Source organism: Neopelma chrysocephalum, unplaced genomic scaffold, assembly GCF_003984885.1.
Source record: "Neopelma chrysocephalum unplaced genomic scaffold, ASM398488v2 Primary Assembly neopelma1_336b, whole genome shotgun sequence".
Classification (NCBI taxonomy): Eukaryota; Metazoa; Chordata; class Aves; order Passeriformes; family Pipridae; genus Neopelma; species Neopelma chrysocephalum.
In genome coordinates, this window is record NW_020898000.1 from 696,785 (window position 1) to 717,850 (window position 21,066).

Consider the following 21,066-nt stretch of genomic DNA (forward strand, 5'->3'; position numbering starts at 1 on the left):
TGAGGACTCCTGACTCTGGAGAGCAGGGAGCAGAGATGGATGAGTGTGGTACCTGGGAATGCAGAGCTGTAACTCAGGATGGGAAACCCTTCCTAGCCAAAGCTGGGGAGCAGAGGGATCTGAGGAGCTTGAGGAGCTTTTGGCCTGGAGATGTCCTGATGGAAGTGGCACCAGCGGAGGCGTCATCACACGCACAGCAAAGGTTGTTAGGAAAAAGTGTTGGAAGCTCAGTGCATTCCCTGGGGCACATGTGAACCCAGTGGAGAGCAATACAAGAACAGTTTGTCCACACCTCCAGCGCTGCCCCATCCACAGTGCCGTTGGGCAGCACAAGTGGTGCCTGTGCTGTTGATGAGCTGCACTGTTAATTAGCAGTGTGATGGGGCTGCCTCTCTGCCGCCAAGGCTGGAGTCAGCCTCTGTGTCCCCCCTGCCCCTGTTTGATGTCCCACCCTGACCATGACCTCTCTTCTCTCTCTCCCCAGCATGGGTCGGCTCCTTGGCCATGGGGATGATTTTTTTCTGCTCTCCCATCGTCAGCATCTTCACCGACCGGCTCGGCTGCAGGACCACGGCAGCCATGGGAGCTGCCATCGCCTTCGTTGGGCTCCTCTGCAGCTCCTTCACCAAGTAAGGCTGGGAGGGGACACACAGCTCCCTGGAGAGCTCTTCTTCCTCCCTATTCCCTGCAACCCCCCTGCCAACACATTGCTGCTGCCTTTTGGGGCAAAGCAGGTGGTTCCCATCCAGCTGAGGGGTGCCCTGGCATCCCCACACAGCCCATGTGCACTCAGCCTGTTTCTTTACAAATTGAACCAAGTTGCTGTTTTGTCCTTATATAAAAAAAAAGAGCAAACTTTATCTGAGCAAGGGACTGGATTTTATGGGATTTCAGCCCTCAGGTCCTTAATTTGATCTTTAAAACAGGGAGGAGAGGTTGGTGTACCTGTCATGGGCAGCTACAAAGAGGCACTCACAGGGAAAACTGTTCTCCTTCGCAACCATTTCCACATTTGGTGCCGAAAGTAAATTAATGCTTAAAATAATATTTGATGGATTACGCCTAAGAGGGAGTTTCTGTACAGGGCAGACAGGGAGGGGGATGTGGACAGGATCTGGGGCAGTTTGTGGTGTTCCTGCTCCAGTTCAGGCATCTGCAGAAGCACAGGGCCATTGCTGTTCCTCTTTTTCCATCCCTGATCCCATGCCATGAATTTCTGCTGGCAGGCATCAGCTGATGTGCATTTAAATGGCAGGTGTACCTGTGTGTCTTTCCAATCCAGATGTTGGCATCTTTGTGGGAGCAAAAAGAGGTCACCTTTGGGGTACATTTGTTAAACAGAGTCTCAGAGTCACCGTGGAGACACCTCCAAAGCAGCATTTGCCTCAGTTCTTCTGAATAAAAACATTGCTTTGGCTTGGATTTCAGTTAAAATCAATATTGTTTTAATTAAAATGCTTCAAGAAGTGGGGTTTTTAAAGCAAATATGCACTAGTTTTCCAGAAGGCAGCTTGCTTGCACTGTGCTCCTCCTGCCCACCCTTCATGGGAGCCAGTGGGAGCAGGACACCAGCTCCCACTCACACTGCTTAGTGAGACCCTCATGCTTGACCCAGCCCTTGTTCCCTGGATGCCCAAATCCTCAGCGGCAGGAGACCCCCGTTGTGCTGGGAGGGGGGATGCAGCAAAGGGCAAAGCCCCTGGGGCTGTGGCCGATTGCAGCCGGGCTTTTTGGGACGCTAAACCCATCTCAGGCAGCGGTGTGGAAGGAACCACCCTCTGCGATTTCCTCGCAGGTGCCACCGCCTTGTGTTCCCAAAGATAACAGCAATCAGGGAGGGTGCAGCGGGTCCTGAGGGAAGGTGTGTCCTGGCAGTGCAGATCACAGGAGCTTCCCATGTAATCCCGCTTTCCTTCTGATCAACAGAGCTTGGACACTTTTCCCCCTCTATTGTACGATGTTTGTGCAAAGAAAAAGAGCTGATGGGACCATGGCCACTGCAAGTGCCTGGTTGTGTTGGGCTTGAAAAGAAAATCAAACAGTACAGGCAGAGAAGAATATTATTTCCAGGAGAGCTGCAGAACTGAAATCCCCATTTCCTGCCTCTCACTCTTGGATCACATTCCTTTGGCTCCCTTTTAAGGGAGAAAGGAGCCCCTCTGCAGCTGGACCTGAGCAGGGAAGCTGTGCCGCGGCCGAGCGGAGCCGGGGAAGAGCAGAGAGGCTGCGGGACTTGGCACCGCCCCGCCCGCGGGCTGGAGGCTGCTCCTGAAACTCGGAGCCTGTGGCTCCTGCTCACCCAGAACAATGGGGAAGCTTTTTTCTGGTCCCCCTTGCCAGCTCCCCCCCGCCCACAGCTGGAGATGACCTCCCCAGTGCAGGCACTGGTGCAAAGTGACACAGCCTGGGTTTGGTGGGCTGAGGCACATCTGCATCAAGGCTCATCTCCCCTTTACCTCCTGGTTCCTCTGAAATGGGTTTGTTTTGTCCAAGCAGAGGAGCAGCAGTTCCCAGCACTACACCAAGCTGATCCAAAAATCCTCTGAGGCACCAAGTCTGTGCAGGAGGACTCCAGTGCCCAGCTCAGGGCCTCCTGCTCTCAAAATGTTGGGAGTTTGGTACAAAAACCACGAAAGAAACCAAATATGCTGAAATGCTGAGCTCTGGGGAAGGCTGGATGGGGTTGAGGCGAGGCTTTTCCTCTCTGCTGCCTTGCACAGGGGTGTCTCCTGCAATTGTAATCAGCTCAAGTCACCACAGATCTTGTGTGCCCTCAAGAAAAGAGAAATCCTAGTTAAGGCATCACCTTTCCTCCAGTGTGAAGGGGGGTGTTTCAGCGTGTTTAGATGATGGCCAGTTCAGCAGGGCTGCCTTCATGTGCCCTCCCAGCCCTCCTCCTCTGCACAGCTAAGTGTTCTGTAGGGGTGGTTGAGTCCCTCTTCATCTGCCTCTCCTTCCCCTCCAAAATTTCTGCCCAGTTTATCCTGCAGAGAGGAATCCCCCAAACTTCTGCCAGCAGGGATGAACCAGGGCTGTTCCCACTGAGAGCTGGAAGCGAGAGGCAGCTGATGGAGGGAGACCTCTTTGTCCCAGGAGATGTCATTATTCACGGGTGACCTTGTTATCCAAGGGAGGTGATGCCGCCCTTCCCACCGGGAGCAGCTGGCTGATTCCCAGTAAGCAGGCTGGGAAATCCTGGCTAAGAAGCATGGCTGGATGGAGCCCCTGCTCATGCAAGGGTGTCTTAGCATCAACAGGGAGCAGATGGGAACCGGGGCATTTGTCTCCCCTCATCCGACACATCAGCGCAGCCGCGGCACCAAAGCTGGTGTGACCCGGCCGAGATGGCAGAGCTGGTGTGTGGGAGGTCGGAGACAGCCTGCGTGGCCCAGCTGCTTCCCTGGCTCCCACAGAGGGGGCTTCTGATGTGGTTTCATCCTGGAGTAGCTGGAAAGTGCCTTTCCTGACAGTCATTTGTCTTGGAGCCGTTGGGCACAGCAAGCATGTTCTGCTTTCTGCTTGGCAAGCTGAAGAGACGAGCGTGTAATGGAAGGAATGATGTGCTTGTAAAGGTTTTCCCAACTTCCAGCTGCTCTGTTAGATGTGGGCTGCTGTCTCCTCGCTTGCTTCATGAGCATCACTCATGTATTGCACAGGAGGTTTGGGCATCGTGAGCTGCCCGAAGGTCTCTGTCGCGCTCTCCTCCCAGGCAGTGTCTCGTGGCAGACCTTTGCAGTTGGATGTATTGCCCTGTGATGAAGTGAAAACATCCTTCATCTGGAGAGAAACATAACAGGTTGTTTGCACGGCCTAACACCAGGCTCCTTTCTCAGATGCTTCTATTGGGAAAATTGGGCTGGCAATTGGGAAGCAGCTCCTTCCAAGGGCTCTCAGGACTTTCCATCTGCTCTATAGAGCAGCCACTTCACTCCCTCCTTGAGTGCAGCCACCAATGTAAGGTACAAATGAGATCTATTAACTGCCTAATTTAAGCTCCCAGAAGAGCTTAAAGAAGTAGAACTTAATTAACCAACCTGGAGCTTGGGCAGAAACACCATGTTTCCTTCCTACGTGCCTAATAACCAGCAGGGTTGGTGCTTTCAAACTACACTGGGTGCAGAATGTTTTGAATTAGTCCTTTCAGTGGAAAAATAAAAAGGATTTCTAGCTAAAAATAGGCCACCCTTCCTACCTAAGAAAATCTTGTTTGCTATAATTTAAAAACCATTGAAGTTACGTCAGCTTCCCAAGGAGGGCAGGTTGGCTGCTGCTTCTCTTGGTTGCAGAAAGCTCTCCCCAGCTAAACTCCATTTTCCCAAAGATTTAATGTGCCGGCTGTGAAGTGAGGATAATCCTTGCTTTGGCTTGGGAGTAATCTCCTTGGGGTCAGACTGTCTGTGCAGCACCTGTGGCGTGTGGGACCTGGGTCTTGACATGTGGTTTTGCAGGACCACAGGGCAGGAGGCTTCCTGACCCTCCCCACCTCTGCCTAACGTCACCAGCTCCATGTGGTTTTTCCCCGCTAGGTCTCTGGAAGTTCGTTATTTCACATATGGGATCCTCTTCGGCTGTGGCAGCTCCTTTGCCTTCCAGCCCTCGCTGGTCATCCTTGGTCACTACTTCAAGCGCCGCCTTGGCTTGGCCAACGGCATCGTGGCCGGCGGCAGCTGCCTCATCTCCGTGCCGCTCCCCTTCTTCCTGAAGATGGTCGGGAAGGCCATTGGGCTGGCACATACTTTCCAAGTACTCAGTGCCTTAATGCTCATCCAGATCTTCTTGTCCATGACCTACCGGCCCACCCTGCCGCCCTCCTGTGACTCTCAGCACGACGGGCAGGACAAGCTGGGCAGCCGGAGCGCGCGGCAGCAGTGCTGGGCCCAGACGCGCAGGTATTTCAACTTGAGGGTTTTCCGGAGAAAGACCTATCGGATTTGGGCCTTTGGGATCGCTACTGCTGTCCTGGGATACCTCGTACCTTACATGCACCTGGTAAGAGCCTTGGCTGGGACTGGAAGGGGAGGGAGATCCCTGACTCCTGGTGGGAGGATGGGGGTGGGCAGCAGGGGCAGAGGGGCCAAAAGCCTCGAAGCCAAGAAACTGCTGAAGATCCTGCAAACAGGAATAGTGGTGAGAGGATACAGCCTTTTAATGCCTCAATATGTCCTCTGAGCCAGGGTGGGCAGAGCAGCCACTTCCCACAGCTCCCAAGGACAAGCAACGGTAGCAGGAGAGGAAGGGCCTGTTGGGTTTGGGGTGGGTGGAGGTGGTGTGTGCAGGTCAGTGTGGTGAGGACATGAGGGTCACACAGTCACCCCCAAAAACATGAGCCAGCTGCAGGAAATCTCATCCCTTTTGGAGAGGTGACAGGGATCAACTTTACTGAGGCATCATGTCCTTGTGTCCATCCCTCCATCGTAGGTAAAATACGTGGAGAAGCGATTTAAAGAGACCAAAAAGGACTGGATCCTCCTGGTCTGCCTCGGAGGCATGTCAGGGCTGGGGCGCTTGGTTTCAGGCCGTATTGGCGACTGCATCCCTGGGCTGAAGAAGATTTACCTGCAGGTACGTTGTGTCCAACCCTCCCATAGCTGGCCAACAACAGTGGGTCAGGGAATGGCATCTCTGCGTTGGTCTGCTTAATCTGGTCAACCAGAGTGCAAACCCTTTACTGATTATTTTCTAACAGCCTTATCTGCTGTTAGGGAAGAAAACGTACTATAGAAATGTGTAAGGGAAGTTACACACTTGTCCCGTGTCCATTCAGCAATGAAACTCCATGGTACAACTCTTCCCAAACTACTGACACCCTCTCACCTTCTTGTGGTTTTTGAAGAACAAACTGCTGAAGTCTAGCAGCTAATCCAGCAGCTAATCCTTCTTAACCCTTCTTAAAAGGTCATTCTTAAGGGCCTCTCTGAGACGGGCGCAGTGGATGGATGGCATTGCTGTGTCCAAAGGAGAGACTAATGCCATTGACCTCTTCAGTGTCACCTTCATGACTCTTCCTGCTGCACATGCCCACTCCTCATGCCCACTTTTGCCTCCCCAGGTTGCGTCCTTCATGCTGTTGGGCATCCTGTGCATGATGATCCCCCAGTGCCAAGGCTTTGAGGGCGTCATTGTCATCTGCCTCTTCCTCGGCCTCTGCGATGGCTTCTTCACCACCATCATGGCCCCCATCGCCTTCGAGCTGGTGGGGCCCATGCAGGCGTCCCAGGCCATAGGGTACCTCATGGGGCTGATGGCTGTGCCCATGACTGCGGGTACACCCATAGCAGGTTGGTAGTGCCGCGGTGCCGGGCTGGGACCAGCTTTGGGAGGGACGTGCTGGGAGCAGCTTTCACCCATGCTGGTGTTTTGGTGTGAGACTGGACTCACGGTTTGGAATTTTCTGGCTTACCGTGTCACAGGGGGGTTAAAGTATGGGTGTGGCATCACTCCATGCTACATCCTGTAGTATCTCAGGGCCTTTCTCCAAAGGTGACCATTGGGGGAACAGTGAACCAAGGTCACATTAACTTGATTTCTGCTTGAATTTGAGCTAAAAATTGGCAGACATTAGTTTTCTAGGATTGATTCAAAGTTAGAGATGGAGACACCTGAGCTTCACAAGACTTGGATCTCTGTTTAAGGACAGCAATAACCCCAACACCCTCAACAGCAAGGGCTTTGCCAGAGCTGGCCCTGAACAGCAGAACGTCTGCATCAGCAAGCACCAAGCTAAAGCTGGATAAACTCCTCTGATCTCTCTGCTTCTGGCAGCAAAGTTCAGTTTAACACCCTCATGAAGGAACCTGGGGGCTGAAGACCCTCACTGTGAGGGTGCTGCTGCAGGACCCTGCGTTGGACTTGCTGGGTGAAGGGGCTCATTTCATTGACCGAATCCCCAGGGAAGTGTCTATGCAAGGGAAACTCAGAGGGATTTTCCAGTGCTGATCAATGGCCACGCGTTATTCTCCAAGGATGCCTGGCTGTGTTAGAACTTGCCAAATCAACAAATGCAGAACCTCGTTGGGTATTAAGGACTCGGCTGTTGTTTGTGACTGGCAGTGTAGATAAAATACCTGTAAGCAAAGCAGGGCTTCCAGATGGAGACAGGCTGCAGAGGAGCAGCCCCTGCACACTTTTCCCATTGTCTCCTGGCTGGCAAGCCTCTGGGAAGAGCCACCTGAAGTGTTTGGTTTAACGTGTCTCAGCTTGTATTTGGGATTGTCTGGGATGTGTCCGATTGTGTCCTGTTCTGGTTAAACAGGAAGGATGGCTGAGGGTTTTCTTCTTGACTTCTTGGTACACAATGTTGGCTGCACACATCCTTCAATCCAAGGCATAAAAACTTCAAGAAATGCAGTGGAAAAAAAAAGATTATTTAAAAAACCCAAATCTCCCCAAATCTGGTGGTTGACGCAAGCTGCAGCTCTCACGGGAAGGAGGAAACAAGCCGGTCATTAGACTAATGAAGGCTTAGCCTGATGTGGCTCTAACCTCCGTTGTTCTTCTCTTCCAGGATACCTCAATGATTATTTTGGGAATTATGACGCGGCCTTTTACTTCGCCGGAGTCCCCCCCATCATCGGCGCCTTGGTGCTCTCCGTGGTCCCGCTGGTCCATCAGAGGATGCTGAAGAAGCAGCGCCTGGATTCCGGCAAAGACAAGATGCTGGTGTCGGAGGCCGTGGTGAACGGGGAGCTGCTGCCGGGCTGCCCGGCCTCCGAAGCGCACATGTGACCCCACTCCCCGCACACCCCGCGGCCACCAGCAGCCTCTCCATAGCCCCAGCACAGGCCCTCTTGCAGACAGACCATAATTCCCAGTGATTGCAGATGCACTATGTTTGTAAAGGAGAAAACACAAAAAGTTCTTCTAGTTAAAGGCTCTTAACTAGCAGAAACGCTCTTTCTTGGGACAGTTTTGATTTCAAAGCCACCTTTTTTTTCTCCTCTAACCATTTTTCTAAGGAGGACTCTCACCAGGATTCAAACTTGATCGATCTCCTGCTCCTCTCTCCAGTTTTCTATACATCACAACAGAGGTTTACAGCTAATAAATGCCTTTTTCAAGCAGGCCACGGATGGAGCTTGTTGAACCTGGCAGCTGTCCATCCTCCTCCTCCTCCTCTGGTGTTACTGGGGTGTCACATCCAAGGGAGACAATCCCCTCCCCATCCAGCACCAGGGCCTGTTTGGAGCCAGAGATCCGAAGGAGGAAGCGCTGCTTTAGTCTGATGCACAAACCAAATAAATGTCAGCAAGTCCCGCTTCCGTCTTCTTCTCTCCCCCTTTCCCGCTGCTCTCCTGCACACCCAGGGAGCTGCAGCCGGGACGATGGGGAGCTCGGCCAGCTCGATGGAGCCATGTGGGAGCACACTCTTCCTGCAAAATATGCCTTAAAAATGCATGGACGAGACCGGCAGGTCCCTTGGCCACTTTCCGCCTCTGTTTTCTCACCCTGTGACTAATGATTGGGCTTTTGAGGTGCAAAAGAGAGGGGCAGCTCCTGGCACAGCCCACAGGGCCAAATCCTTGGGATCGCCACCAGGACAGGCACTTCGGAGGCATCAAGGCACACAGGGATGGGACAGAGCCCTGTGAGTCCTGGATCAGCTCTGTGCTGGGACATGGCTTCCCTGCTGGGCACAGGGGCACCCACGGGTGTGGGGACGCTGCTGGCTCAGGGCACAGGGTGCTACCACTCTTTTTTTAGGGGCCAGTTGTGTATTATGCAGCAATAACCAGGAGTCAGTATTGTCAAGGGAAGCCCGGTGTTCCAAAGGGTTGGAAAGCCCCTGTAGCATTTCACTTGTCACCTGTGTGTTGTCGTGGGGAGCTGGTGCAGGGTCAGTGCTGTCCCTGGGGGGAGAGGGAGAGAGCACAAGGAAACCACACAGCCAGTGGGTACCCACCACACAGAGAGGCAGCAGAGTTCAGCCTTGTGAAGAAATTCATCATTGCCCAGAGAAAATTTTAGAAATTCCAATTGCCCAGAGAAGCTGTGGCTGCCCCATCCCTGGAATTGTTCAAGGCCTGGTTGGAGGCGGCTTGGAGCAACCTGGGCTAGTGGAAGGTGTCCCTGCCCATGGCAGGGGGCGGAATGAGATGGGCTTTAAGGTCCTTTCCAACCCAAACCATTCCACAATTCTGTGATCATCTCGAGGCATTGCTAATGAGTGTGGTTAATGAGCGAGGAGGGAAGTTCTCCTGCCCCGGTGGGTCCCTGTGTAAATGAGGAGCCAACAGTGACTGGAGTACCTTTTCCTGGGAGAGAGCAAGAAACAAAACTCACTTTTATCCTGGCTGCAAACCCATCCTTCATTGAATTTTCATTTTGTTCAACTGCCATTAAAAAGCTGAGATGCCTGAAGGGGGATGTGGGCCATGGGAATCACCCCTTGGTCTCCAGGCGAGTGTGGGGGTCTGTAACACCAAGACAAATCTCTGCTCTGGATATTTGGGTTCAGTGGAAGGCCCCTCCCGTGGGCAGTGGTGGGACATTTGTACATAGGCTCAGGCCCCTGCATGCCCCTCTAGCCCTGTTTTTAACCCATGTTGGTTAATGCATTGTAAGGTTTTGTGGTCCTGTGGCCCTTCTGTCCCTGTACGAGCTGGAAAATTACCTGATGTGTTGTGATGTGTCTGTTTATGACTATAAAATGAGATGTCTACTTGTCTCTTTCTTCAACATGCTTTTCCATGATTGTTCTTACCCTTCATGGCATTGTCTGCTGTGGCTCTGCTGACCCATCACTCAGTTTTGGGAGCCACAGGAGGCACCTGGAGCCACGTGGACAGGCAGGGCAGGCACCACGGTGTCTGTGCTGCGCTGTAGTGGGATCTGCCAGGCTTAGCCTAGAATAGGGTGTTAAAGTGATGTATTTCAGGTGGGAATGGGGTATCTTCAAAGCCCTCTGACAGCTGAAGGAAAGAAAGAACGCCTCATCATAACTCCTTCTGCGTGGCTTTGGGCATTTATTAACATGGGAGTTCGATGAAGTTCCTTAAATTATATTTTTTACCTTAATGCCCCCCGAAGGAGAGCTTATGAGGCAATTAAATTCAGCAAGAAGCTTCTTCAGGCCAAGCAGAGGATGAGCAGAGCTGCCTCCAAGCCCTGTCTGGGCTGAGTGAGCAGCTGCACGGCAGAGCCACCGATGGCTGTGCCCAGACTTTGTTGCGGTAAAACCTCCCCGGCTCATAAAGTGATTTATGGTTCAAATCCCAAATTTCTGCAGAATTCACTTGTCTTAACTGCTCCACATGCCTACAAAGGTCTTTCCCCAGGGGAACCTGCATCTAGTGCAACCAGTGCTTAGCACTGCAGTGGCATCAGAGCAGCTCCATGTCAACCAGGAGCCAGCCACATTTGTTCCCACTAAATTTTGGTCTTTGCCCATGTCAAACCCCATTTTGATCACAGGAAGCCAGCCCTCATCCTATTGCAGACTGGTGTCTGGTACCAGCCTCCTAAAACCACATTCAGCATCTTTAGCTGGTCGAAATCCTGCCCGTGCTGAAGACGGGCAAATTCTGCAGCAGGGAAGGCAGGTTTGAACAACAGCAATGAAAGGGTCACCTCAACAGCAAACACAGATGGGAACGGGAAGGGCAAAGGTTGGAGCAGTCTGACAACATAAAGGGAGTATTTGGGGTTGGTTTGTCAGCAATCTGCTGCTGTGGGTCTAGTTTGGCTCGTTACGGTATCAGGCAGCTTGCAAGGATTTGTGCAGCTGGTGGCGTGTGAGAGGTGGGATTGTGGTGATTGGATCATCTCTGAACAGGGAGGAATTGCACTGGTCTCTGAAACCTCCTTTTAGCCTGTGGTGGTCTGGTGATGTCACACCAAATGGATTCCTACCTGCTGCAAAAAGCTTCATCCCAAACCCCATTCCATTTCATTAGGATCCACTCATCCCGGCCCAGCACATCCACATCCTCCTTGGGCAGGTGAGGGCTGAGCAGGCAGCTGCCTTCACAGCCAAAACTGCCTTTTACTCAGTTTTCTAATTAAAAAAAACAACCTTCCCCCTCTCCTGTGAGTGCCAGGCTGTGATTCCTGCCCCTCTCCCTTGCTCCAGGAGGGGAAGGGGGAGCCCGGCACTCCAGGCTAAGCCAGTTTTGGGAGCCAGCAAGGGCAGGGGAGCAGGTTGAGCCCCTGAGGTGGGAAAAGGGTGGAAGGGAGCAGGGAAGGCCCCACTTCACCCCATGCCCGAGGTGTTTGCAGAGCTGCAGAGCCTTATGCAAGTGTACAGTAGCACAGGACATGTCCCAGCAGCACCCGCTCGGGGCTGGGCTGGGGCTGCCTCTTAAATCTTTACCTTGAGGGTGTTCAAAACCAACTTGTTGTCTTTTCTTCTTTTTCTTTTTTTTTTATCTTCCTACTGTTCCAGAGTGAGAGGTTGGATTTAACTCCTCTTGCTCCTGCCAAGGCGTGGAGCAGGACAGCCGAGCTGGGAGGGCTCTGGGCATGGTGGTGTTTGTGATGGGAAGGGTAGCAGTGCTGCAGGAGCTGCCTGGGAAGTGCCATGATTCGTGGCTTAAACCATCTGCAGGAGCTGCTTCACTGCAGTGTGCCCTGTCCTGAGGTCCTCTGGCCAGGGACACACACATGCCCAAGTCCCAGAGCTCAATTTTAACAGATTCTGGCCACTCACTGGCTGGGGTTGAGGTTTTCTAACATTTCTGTGGGAGCTGTGGAAAGGCCACATCCTAATTGCCATCCAAGCCTGAGGGCTTCTGCAGGTCTACTGCAGTACCATGGGATTTGGGGACCCCCAGTTTCAAGAGGTTTTGGCTCTGCCTCCCACCAATGTGGTGGTTTGGGGCTGCCAGTCGAGGAACTTCATCACCCTCTGGGCTGAGCTGCCTGGAGGAGCCAGGAGGGAGGTGGTCTGCAGCTAGGCAAGGACATTCCCACCCCTCCCTGTGTGGCAGAGCCACAGGAATGTTCTCCATGGCAACAGAGGGTCTCTTTGGTACGTGGGTGCCAAGAGCGACTTGCTCTGGACAGCCTGATTTGGTGCTGAGGATCTCACCTACTCTTGCTCAGATCAGTTCAGTGTCTTGGGAGGCTTAGGGTGGATTTCAACCCCGGCTGGCATCTGCACCTTTTTGTGGCCATATGGTCCTCAGAGTGAAAACCTGGATAAAGGTGAACTTGGACCAAATCCTCTGGACTCAGGGGGACATCCAGCTGAGACCTTTGCTGTCCCTTCATCCTTCACTGCCAACCATTCCCAGCTTTCCTGTGCTTTGGTACCCCACAGTTTTGTTTGGGGGTTACCTTGGTTATTTTAGTCTCAATCACTTTCACGCTGGCAGAGTTTGCATCTCCTTAGCTGGAAGCAGAAAACTGGGATGACTTTGAAAGCCCCAGCTCCTTGGCCAAGGCGAGTGGAGCAGCCCCTCCCTCTGCCTTTGTGCCACCAAACCTGAGCTCGAGCAGCTCTTTCAGGTTCTTACAAGCCACCCTTGCAATCTCTGGGGAGAAGGATGTGATTGAAAATTGCTCCTTAAATACTCCTCTGAAGTCCTCTGTATAATTCCAGGCGGGGATGGAGCTGGCACCAGAGAGGGGACCCACGGGCCAGTAAAGACCCAAAATAAAGCTGTTTCCCTATCTTTTGAGAGCCCTTGGAAGGAAAGCAGACACAGGGGTGGATGGCACTCTGAGTGGGCTCAGGAGCCCTGGGGTGTCTGCAGGGGTGACCCTCCCTGTGCTGTGGGGTGAACATTGCTCCAGGCTCTTTATCAGCTTGGCTCGGCCACGCCGTGGACTTTGGCCCTGGTGACAGCGAGGTTATCGCTGGGCTTTGGTGGGTTCACCCCACACAGCCCCTTCCGGGGGGCCTTGCTGGTTTATTTTTTCAAACATTGCAGTGCCCTCAGTGCTCCTCTCAAGGACAAGCACTGAGAGTGTCCCCACGTCCCCTCTTCCCACACACTACGGCGGCAACACTCCGGCCACAGGTGTGGGGCTGAGATTCACATTCCCAGTGCAGGCAAGGCGGAAGAGGAAAGACACAAAATTTCACCTGTTTCCTGCAAAACACGGCTTTGAAGCAGGCTCTGTACCTCCAAAGTTTCTCCTCTTTTTGTACCATACTCCCAACACTCCCCGACATCCACCTCCGCCCGGCACAGCGAGTGTAGCCCTTACCCGTAGCGCTAGAGACAAGACTTAGTGTCTATTTTACTAAGGAATTAAACTCTTATTTTCCTTTTTGTACATTTTTAATCGTGGTGTGGCAGACGAGTTGTTTACGGGAGCAGGTTTTTGCGTGGAGTTGATGCTCCTCTTGCAGTGGGTGTCGGCCAAATTGCCTGAATGCAGTCGGGGTTTGGCTGCTGAGCGCGTTCACTTCCATCATTTCGGGAAAGAAAACGACTTCTCGAGGCCTGAACTTTCCCAGCATATCCTGTTTCAGCTATTAGAACCCGTTAAAGCCAGAGGCAGGATTTTTCTGGGGAGGCTGAGGGCAATTAGGAAATTACCCCTCTCTCCCTCCCCTGCCCTGAAATCCAACAGTATGAAGCCAAATATTTGCTTTCAGATGGGTGGATTTTGGAGCTGGCTCCACATAAGAGCACCGGGGCGGAGGCTTGAATTTTGGCCGTTTCGGGTAATTGTTTTTAAAGCAGGACCTCCAAGCTTGCTACCATCAGCCCTGGTCAGCAGATTCCGATGCCATGCCTCTCTCCAGCCCTGTCACAGCTGGCATTTGCTCCACTGTTGATGGAAAACAGCCTGCCCATGGGTTTTTGGGGTGGGATGCATTGCTTTGCCCTGCAATGTGCTGGTAACGCTCACCCTCATGGTGTCTGTACCCACTAGAAAGACTAAATAAAAGGCTGCAAGCACTGTCAGTAGCTTCGCAATCCCATTTTTTTTCCACTGTGCTCCTGGTTCTGGCTCAGCAGGAGTCATGTGTGGCTCCAGAATTGGTCCTGGGAAGTGCCCAGGCCTGCCAGGCACGCTGGGCAGACCAGCAGAGCCAGTGGTCCAAAAACAATCACCCAATTCAATGCTGAAATCAGATCCTGAAGCCTAAAATTATTCCTCTTTTTTTTGATTTTTTACATCTGCTTCTTGCAAGTGATTTATATCCCCCCAAAATTTTGTATCTGGAATTAAAGTATTTGAATGTGTGTCTTAAAAGTATGACTATCCTTTCAAATGTGAATTTCTGATTGTTGGAAGAAAAAAAAATAAATAAACAGAAAAAACCTACCCCATATTAGCACATTTTTGTAATTAATGTTTTATGAATGTTGTTTAAAAAAATTGTGTAGAATAAACCAGTTTTAAAAAGAAAAGGGGCCCATGCCCGTGTTTTGCCCGGTCTCCTCTCCCCATGGCCAGTCTTGGGCACTGGTCCCCCAGCAGCTTTCTCAGATGCTGCCAACTCTTCAGAGGCACTGGAAAGGCAACGGTTTAACTTGGGAATTACTTTTATTGAGCACTTGATACACCTTGAGGAAAGACTGTGCCAAGGTCCTGGTACCTGACAGGGGAGAAAATGTTCCCGTGCAACGCTGGAGGTTGAGAGCTGGAGGTGGCATTGGCAGGTGGACAGTCCTTGTCCCAACCAATGCATCAAAAGCTAAAAATAATAAGGAAAGAAAGCCCTGAGAGCATCACCCAGAGGGGGTCAGTTCTCAGGGTGAGCCCTCAGCCACCCAGACAGGTTCCCCTCTGTTCCACTGGGTACAACTTTGGGTCTGGCCCCTTCGGGGCCTGCAGCGTCTTTGCTCTGCGGGGGCTCTCACACGGCCACAGCACCAGGGCTTTTATGGAGCATTATTATTAATATTATTTCTTCCCTTTGGTGGTGGTTGAGGGGCACTCTGAGGCCTCCCAGGTAGGAGCACTGGGCAGAGAAGAACTAATCATTTTTTGTCAATAAGAGCAGTTACGGGAGCGTTGGGAAAGACCAAGGATGATTATCCATGTGCGAGGTTACAGTGGCTGTGCGATGCTGAAAACACAGCTTTTATCAAGGGGTTTACATTAATGATTTGTTTATGTGAGGTACTTTAATTGCCATTAGATAAAAGCTTACACAGGCATTAGTTTTATATAACTCAGGCTCCTTTTTTAATGTGCACCTCAACCCCTTTTCAAGTTGGGGATATTTACTGCAAATAGTGTTTAAAAAAAAAAAGGGAGATAAAAGATAGTAAATACAGATTCAAAGGGAAGAAGACTATGGCAACGAGCTCCTCTGGAGGACTTGGTGCCATGCATGCAGGGACAGAGCTGGAGGAGAGGGAATGCTGCATCCCTTTCCTAAGAGGGGAAAGCACCGGGCAAACACTTGGAGCTGCACGGAGCTTCACTCACAGGCAGCACAAAAACCCCCAGCATCGGTGTGATATCGAAATTATCTTCTTAGAACAGCTGGAAATTTGGAGGGCAATGGGGAGGGTGCTGAGGTGCAGGATAGAAGTGGGTTGTGCATCCATGGGGACACCCAGAGAGGCAGTGGAGGGGACACCCTGCCCTGCTGCTCCCAGCACCCCCAGGAGCATCAGCTCATCACAGTCCATCTCCACAAATTCCATATAAATAAATACATACATACATGTTCCACAGATTCCACATAAATAAATACAGACATACATATATATTCATACACATACATACATACATACATATATATACATCTCCAAGGGTTCATGGGCCCATTGGAATCCCCTCTCAGCCTGGCTGAGCACAGGGCATGGAGCATCAGTCACCTCCTCCTGCTCTGCCAGGCTGCTGGATCTGTCCCTAATCCATTGAAAAAGTGGGGAAAAAAGTATCTTGCATCAGAGCAAAACTGTCAGATTTTTCCATTAAAAGGTTGCAAACAAGAAAAAACCAAATCAAACTACAACAACAACAAAAAAAGGATGTTTTCATTACTATAACACAGTAGTTCAGTATTTAGTTATCTGTTCATACATCCAAATTGACATGTCATGGATTAAACTAAGTTAATGATATATAATAATATATATAATAATATTTGCACTACAAAATGCATGTATGTTTTATATATTAAATATATATAACGACAAGTATGTTTTTTATATTAAATATGAGCCACATGTCAATGTTTTGTGTTAGTTTAATAGCTTTTAATGATGTATATTTTTAGATCTATACATGCGAATGGCATCTATCTACCTACATATTGATTTTTTAAAGTTTATACGTATCTATACACCCTCAAGTATCTCTATCTATAGATGTGCAGTGTGTACCCGAGCTGCAGGGGGAGGCTGATCCCTGCAAGGGGTTCCTGGGCAGTCGGAGGCAGCGGGCGGTGCCTTCCCGGGCCACTCTGCTCCTCTCCCCGCGAGCTCTGGGCTGGGCTTGGTTTCGTTTATTGTCTTCTTCTCCATCTGTTTTCTTTTTGCAAGACTTAAATATTATAATCCATCAGAAAAAAAACCCAACAAAAACCCAAAAAAACACAAACACCCCCATTCCCCCCCCAAAAAACCAAAACCGTTTGCAAGTGCCTTTGAAGGACTTGAAGGATGCACTGAGGAGTGGCAACAGTTTGGTTTTTTTAATCATCTCTGCGTCTAAATGCAAATCTTTCCTAGAGCCGTTGCTTGCTGTCGTTATTTAAAGCAATAATTTGGAAAAGATCCCTTCCCAGGGCTGTTCAGCCGCACCCAGGCTCAGCAGGGCTGGGAGGGCACCGAGCCGGGGTGTCGGGGGACCCTCTGCCCCGGGAAGGGGGTATCCAGAATCCATGAAGCATCACCGGAGGGGGAAGGAGAACACACAGGGTGGAGTTGGGGCAGCGCTGGGGTGAGCTCGGGATGCGCCGGCTTTCCTTCGGGTGGAGTTGTAGGGGCTTTTTTAAACGCAATAGAGAAACCGCTTCGTACTGGCAGCAGGGCAAAGCAAGGGAGGGAAAATAGAGATGTGCTTAAGATCTAAGGGAAACACGGCACAGGGGAGGGGGAGAGGGGGCAGAGAGAGCAGGGAGGTGCGTCTGGCTGGGACGGAGGTAGAGAGCCAGCTCCCCGTGCTGGGGACCCCCGGCCCCCCGCAATCAGCACCCCCAGGTGGGGGCAGCCCGAGCCCCATCCCGGTGCGGGAACACCAATCCCTTGGGTTTTGCTCTTGGACCCCGTGCGTATGTTGCTTTATCCCGGCCGGGGCTCCGGGGCATGCCTGATTTAGCTGGTTTTTTTCTTTTTTGGCACGAGAGCTGCACTAAACAAGCCTCTCCCAATCACCTGCAGCCCCGCTCCATCCCGCACTGGAAACGCGAGGAGCGTTCGGGGGCTTTTGGGGAGGGTTGTGTAAACAGCCCTGGGGGTGGGGTGAGAGCGGGGCCTCCCGTGTCCCCACCCCGCCCTCGCAGGCTCCAGCTATTCCATTGTTTTGGCACGCACCTCTTCCGCCCGGGATCGGGATTTGATGGTTGTAAATCTGTTGTCGTCTCATCTGGAGCATCGCTCAGCCCGCGCCAGCCCCGGCGTACGTGGCCGACGCTGCATCGCCCCAGCAGCGCCTGCTGCCCTCCCGCTCGGTCCCCGCCGTCCTGGACGGTGTCCCCGAGCCCCTTCTGGACCTGCTCTGCATCCCGACAACCACCAGGATCCCCGTGGGTTTCCTCCCTCTCCATGTATTCTTTTTCCCCCCGTCTTGATGTTTTACTAGTCCCACTCAGATGAGCACAATCCAAAAGCATTTTCTTTCTTTACCCTTCAGTTTTCCTTTGGTTTAAATCACAGAATCACAGAATCGACCAGATTGGAAAAGACCTCTGAGATCATCCAGTCCGACCCTTGATCCAACCCCGCCGTGGTTCCCAGACCATGGCATTGTGCCACATCCAGTCTCATCTTAAAAACCTCCTGGGATGGAGAATCCACCCCCTCCCTGGGCAGCCCATTCCAATGTCTAATCACTCTGTAAAAAATTTTTTCCTAATATCCAACCTAAACCTCCCCTGGCACAGCTTCAGACTGTGCCCTCTTGTCCTACTGCTGGTTCCTGGGAGAAGAGCCCAATCCCCCCCTGGCTCCCCCCTCCTGTCAGGGAGTTGCAGAGAGTGAGGAGGTCTCCCCTGAGCCTCCTCTTCTCCAGGCTGAACAGCCCCAGCTCCCTCAGCCTCTCCTCACAGCACTTGTGCTCCAGTCCCTTCCCCAGCCTCGCTGCCCTTCTCTGGACCTGCTCCAGCCCCTCCATGTCCTTCCTGAGCTGAGGGCCCAGAGCTGGACACAGCACTCCAGGGGTGGCCTCACCAGCGCTGAGTCCAGGGGAAGAATCACTTCCCTGCTCCTGCTGCCACACTCTTCCTCAGCCAGGCCAGGATCCATTGGCCCTCTTGGCCACCTGGGCACACTCTGGCTTATGTTCAGCTTCCTGTCAGTTGCCCTCCTCTTTCCCTTCCCATGCTCTGTCCTTCATCCCTTCCCATCATTTCCCACCTGCCCCTCGTGGCCATGCCACACGTGCAGGGAGCATGGACAACCAGCACTGTCAGCAGTGAGTGGCTTTCAGGGCATTTCCCAACCTCCCCCTCCCACAAGTATTTCAATTTATTTAGGTCCATCTTTACAAATTAACACATGATCATCCCAAAGGTGCCAGCAGCAAAGACTGAGTCATTTCCAAGTTTATTTAGGAATTATTTAGTTGAGGTAGAAGTCAGCAGTACCCACAGAGGTTAATCTTCCCCTGCATCTCTTCCGGCCCTTCAGCTGCCTGGTGAGCAGCAAGTGATGCTCAGGGCAGGCACACAGTGGTCCCACCTCCATTCCACAAATCCCTGCCCTGGAGAGGAACCCTGTGGGCTCCTGAAATGAAGCTATTTCAAGAGCTTTCAGCCCTAAAACCCCCTCCAAACTCACCAGCCAGCCTGTGGCAAGGTCTGGCTCTGCACGCACAGGACAAACCGTGGGGTTTGGGTTTGGGCAGCTGCCAGGGCTGTTTCACTGCTGTAAAAGGGACGACTAGAGCAGGTATTAAAGCCAAGAAGCCAATCCAGGCACTTTGTGCTTCATGGCATTTTCTACAGGACCCACCACAACAAGCAAAGCTGCTGCTCCAGAGCAAAAACACATCAGCCTCAAACTTTCAACCTGGAGAAATCACATCCTGCAAAAGCATCCCAAGAAATCAAACCAGTGAAACAAATCTTTGCTGGACACCAGGAGCCCAGCCAGCTCCTCTCCTGGCTCTGCTGGTGCCACAGAGAACGTGCCACAGCCCAGCTCTGCCTGTACCATCACAAGGGTGCCACCTCATAAGGTTTTCCCTTGAAATCCCAGGACCCTGCTGGCGCAGGGTGCCAGAACTTAAGAAACCCTCACAAATCTGGGACGACTCCTGTTTGATGAAGTAATCATTGTTGAGGGGACCTGACGCCTGGATTTTCACATGCTTGGCTTAGCAGGGGATTTATTCAGGGGAACAGTTGGAGCATGTGGCAGCAGCATCTCATTAGTGTCACGGACAATGCCCCGCCAGTTTAAGTCTAAAAAGTGGGTTTAGTTTTCCCTATATAACTTTATTGCAAGGATTTATGAAGCCACAACACAGCTGAGTTTAGATTCTTTATATTAAAAGTCCCAAAACAGGTTCAATCACACTTGAAACAGCTGGGAAGGAAAGGGAGGAGCAGCTGGCCTGTGCTTTTCTCCCTGCATCTCTCTATCCAAACACTCTGTCCCATGAGGAGCAGTCAGAAAAGGGAAGAAGCACCACAGTGGATGACTATTCCTGTCCCCCCATCGCTCTGGGAAGCACAGGATCACCAAACACAACCTTTCTCCTCCCACTCAGCAGCAGGGCCAGCAAAGCGGCCAAACCCATTCCCCTGTGAAGGTCTGGATCTGCCATGGAAATATATCCTGAAGGGAGGAGTAAGGCAACGTAAAAGGTTACAGGGTTTAAGCACCAAGAAGGAGGAACAAGGTTATATAAAGTTTTACAGGTCAGGACAAAGACCTCGAATATATTAAAGAAAATAAACAGAGGGATGAAGTCAGACACACACATGTGCCAAGGCTGATTTGTGCTCTTTAAGCAATCTGGGGGTTGATCGGCAGCTTTTAAGGAACGAATACAGGGTTACCCAAACCAAAGGAACTCCTACAGGCAGATGAGGGGCTGGAAACAGTGACCAGGCAAAGAGCTTCTGAAACACGAGTGTGGGTGTCACTTCAGGAATAAAGTCCCTGAAATCAAAACTAACGCTTGTGCTGAGACCCAGTTTCAGATTGAACACTTGCAGAGCAAGAAGCACATGGGAATGGGGGGAAAAAAACCTTATCCAAGAGCTGTCCCTGCAGAAAGTGAAGCTGGAGCGGAATCCTGAGTCAGTGCATCCCTGGAGCAGCCCACGACCTTCATCCTTGTCTGAAAAGAGCATCACTCGCAGTGCTGAGGAGCCCCAGCCCAGCTGTGACTCTGTACCCGCTGCCACGGTACCAAAACACCCATTTTCAAGCACCACACCACCTTCCTACCCCTTCTTTTGTCTCGGTGCCATCTCATCTCTCGGGGAGCGGCTCCCACTTCCTACCCGGGGAGTGGAGCCGAGGTGAGGGAAGCGCGGGTAATAAACCCGGCTTCCCACGCCCTACAAAATTTCCTGCCCACTCAAGTAAGTATTTGCACGTACCTCAGCTACTAATTTTAGGATGAAGCTTTTAGCCACATGCGGGAGACTCTCCTGGAAGCCGCCGAGTGGATTTGCAGGGAGGCTCAGCCCTGAGAGCCCTGAGCAAGGGGCCCTGGCTCCGATGGAAACCTGTGCAAGGCACAGCTACTCCTGGAGAGACAACTTGCAGAGGCTGCCTTGGTATCCCACAACATCCACTGACAGATTTACAGAAGTCTGGGACACAGCAAGATTTATTGCTTCAGTTTTATGTACTAAGAAGCAATAAATTCTTCTGAGAAGTTAACTCTGTACCATTCCAGCTCTTCCCTTTCTGCCCAGCTTCAAGGGAAATGGTGTATGGAGGAAATAAATTCCTACCACATCCACCACCCTTTTACTCCAGTGCATTCCCACCATAAGAATAAGCCCAAGGAGTGACGATCCAGCACAAAATG

The 21,066-nt window shown here is 51.7% G+C and overlaps 1 protein-coding gene across 1 annotated transcript in view; it reads left to right on the forward strand.

Moving 5' to 3' along the window:
- SLC16A2 (solute carrier family 16 member 2) overlaps window positions 1-14,220 on the forward strand; it is a 41,307-nt gene extending 27,087 nt beyond the window's left edge. The window contains exons 2-6 of the mRNA XM_027705490.1: window positions 485-629; window positions 4,527-4,989; window positions 5,419-5,562; window positions 6,050-6,278; window positions 7,505-14,220. Coding sequence (XP_027561291.1) covers window positions 485-629; window positions 4,527-4,989; window positions 5,419-5,562; window positions 6,050-6,278; window positions 7,505-7,725 — 1,202 coding nt within the window. The 3' untranslated portion in view covers window positions 7,726-14,220. The remainder of the gene's footprint in view (window positions 1-484; window positions 630-4,526; window positions 4,990-5,418; window positions 5,563-6,049; window positions 6,279-7,504) is intronic.
- The last annotated feature ends 6,846 nt before the right edge of the window (window positions 14,221-21,066 follow it).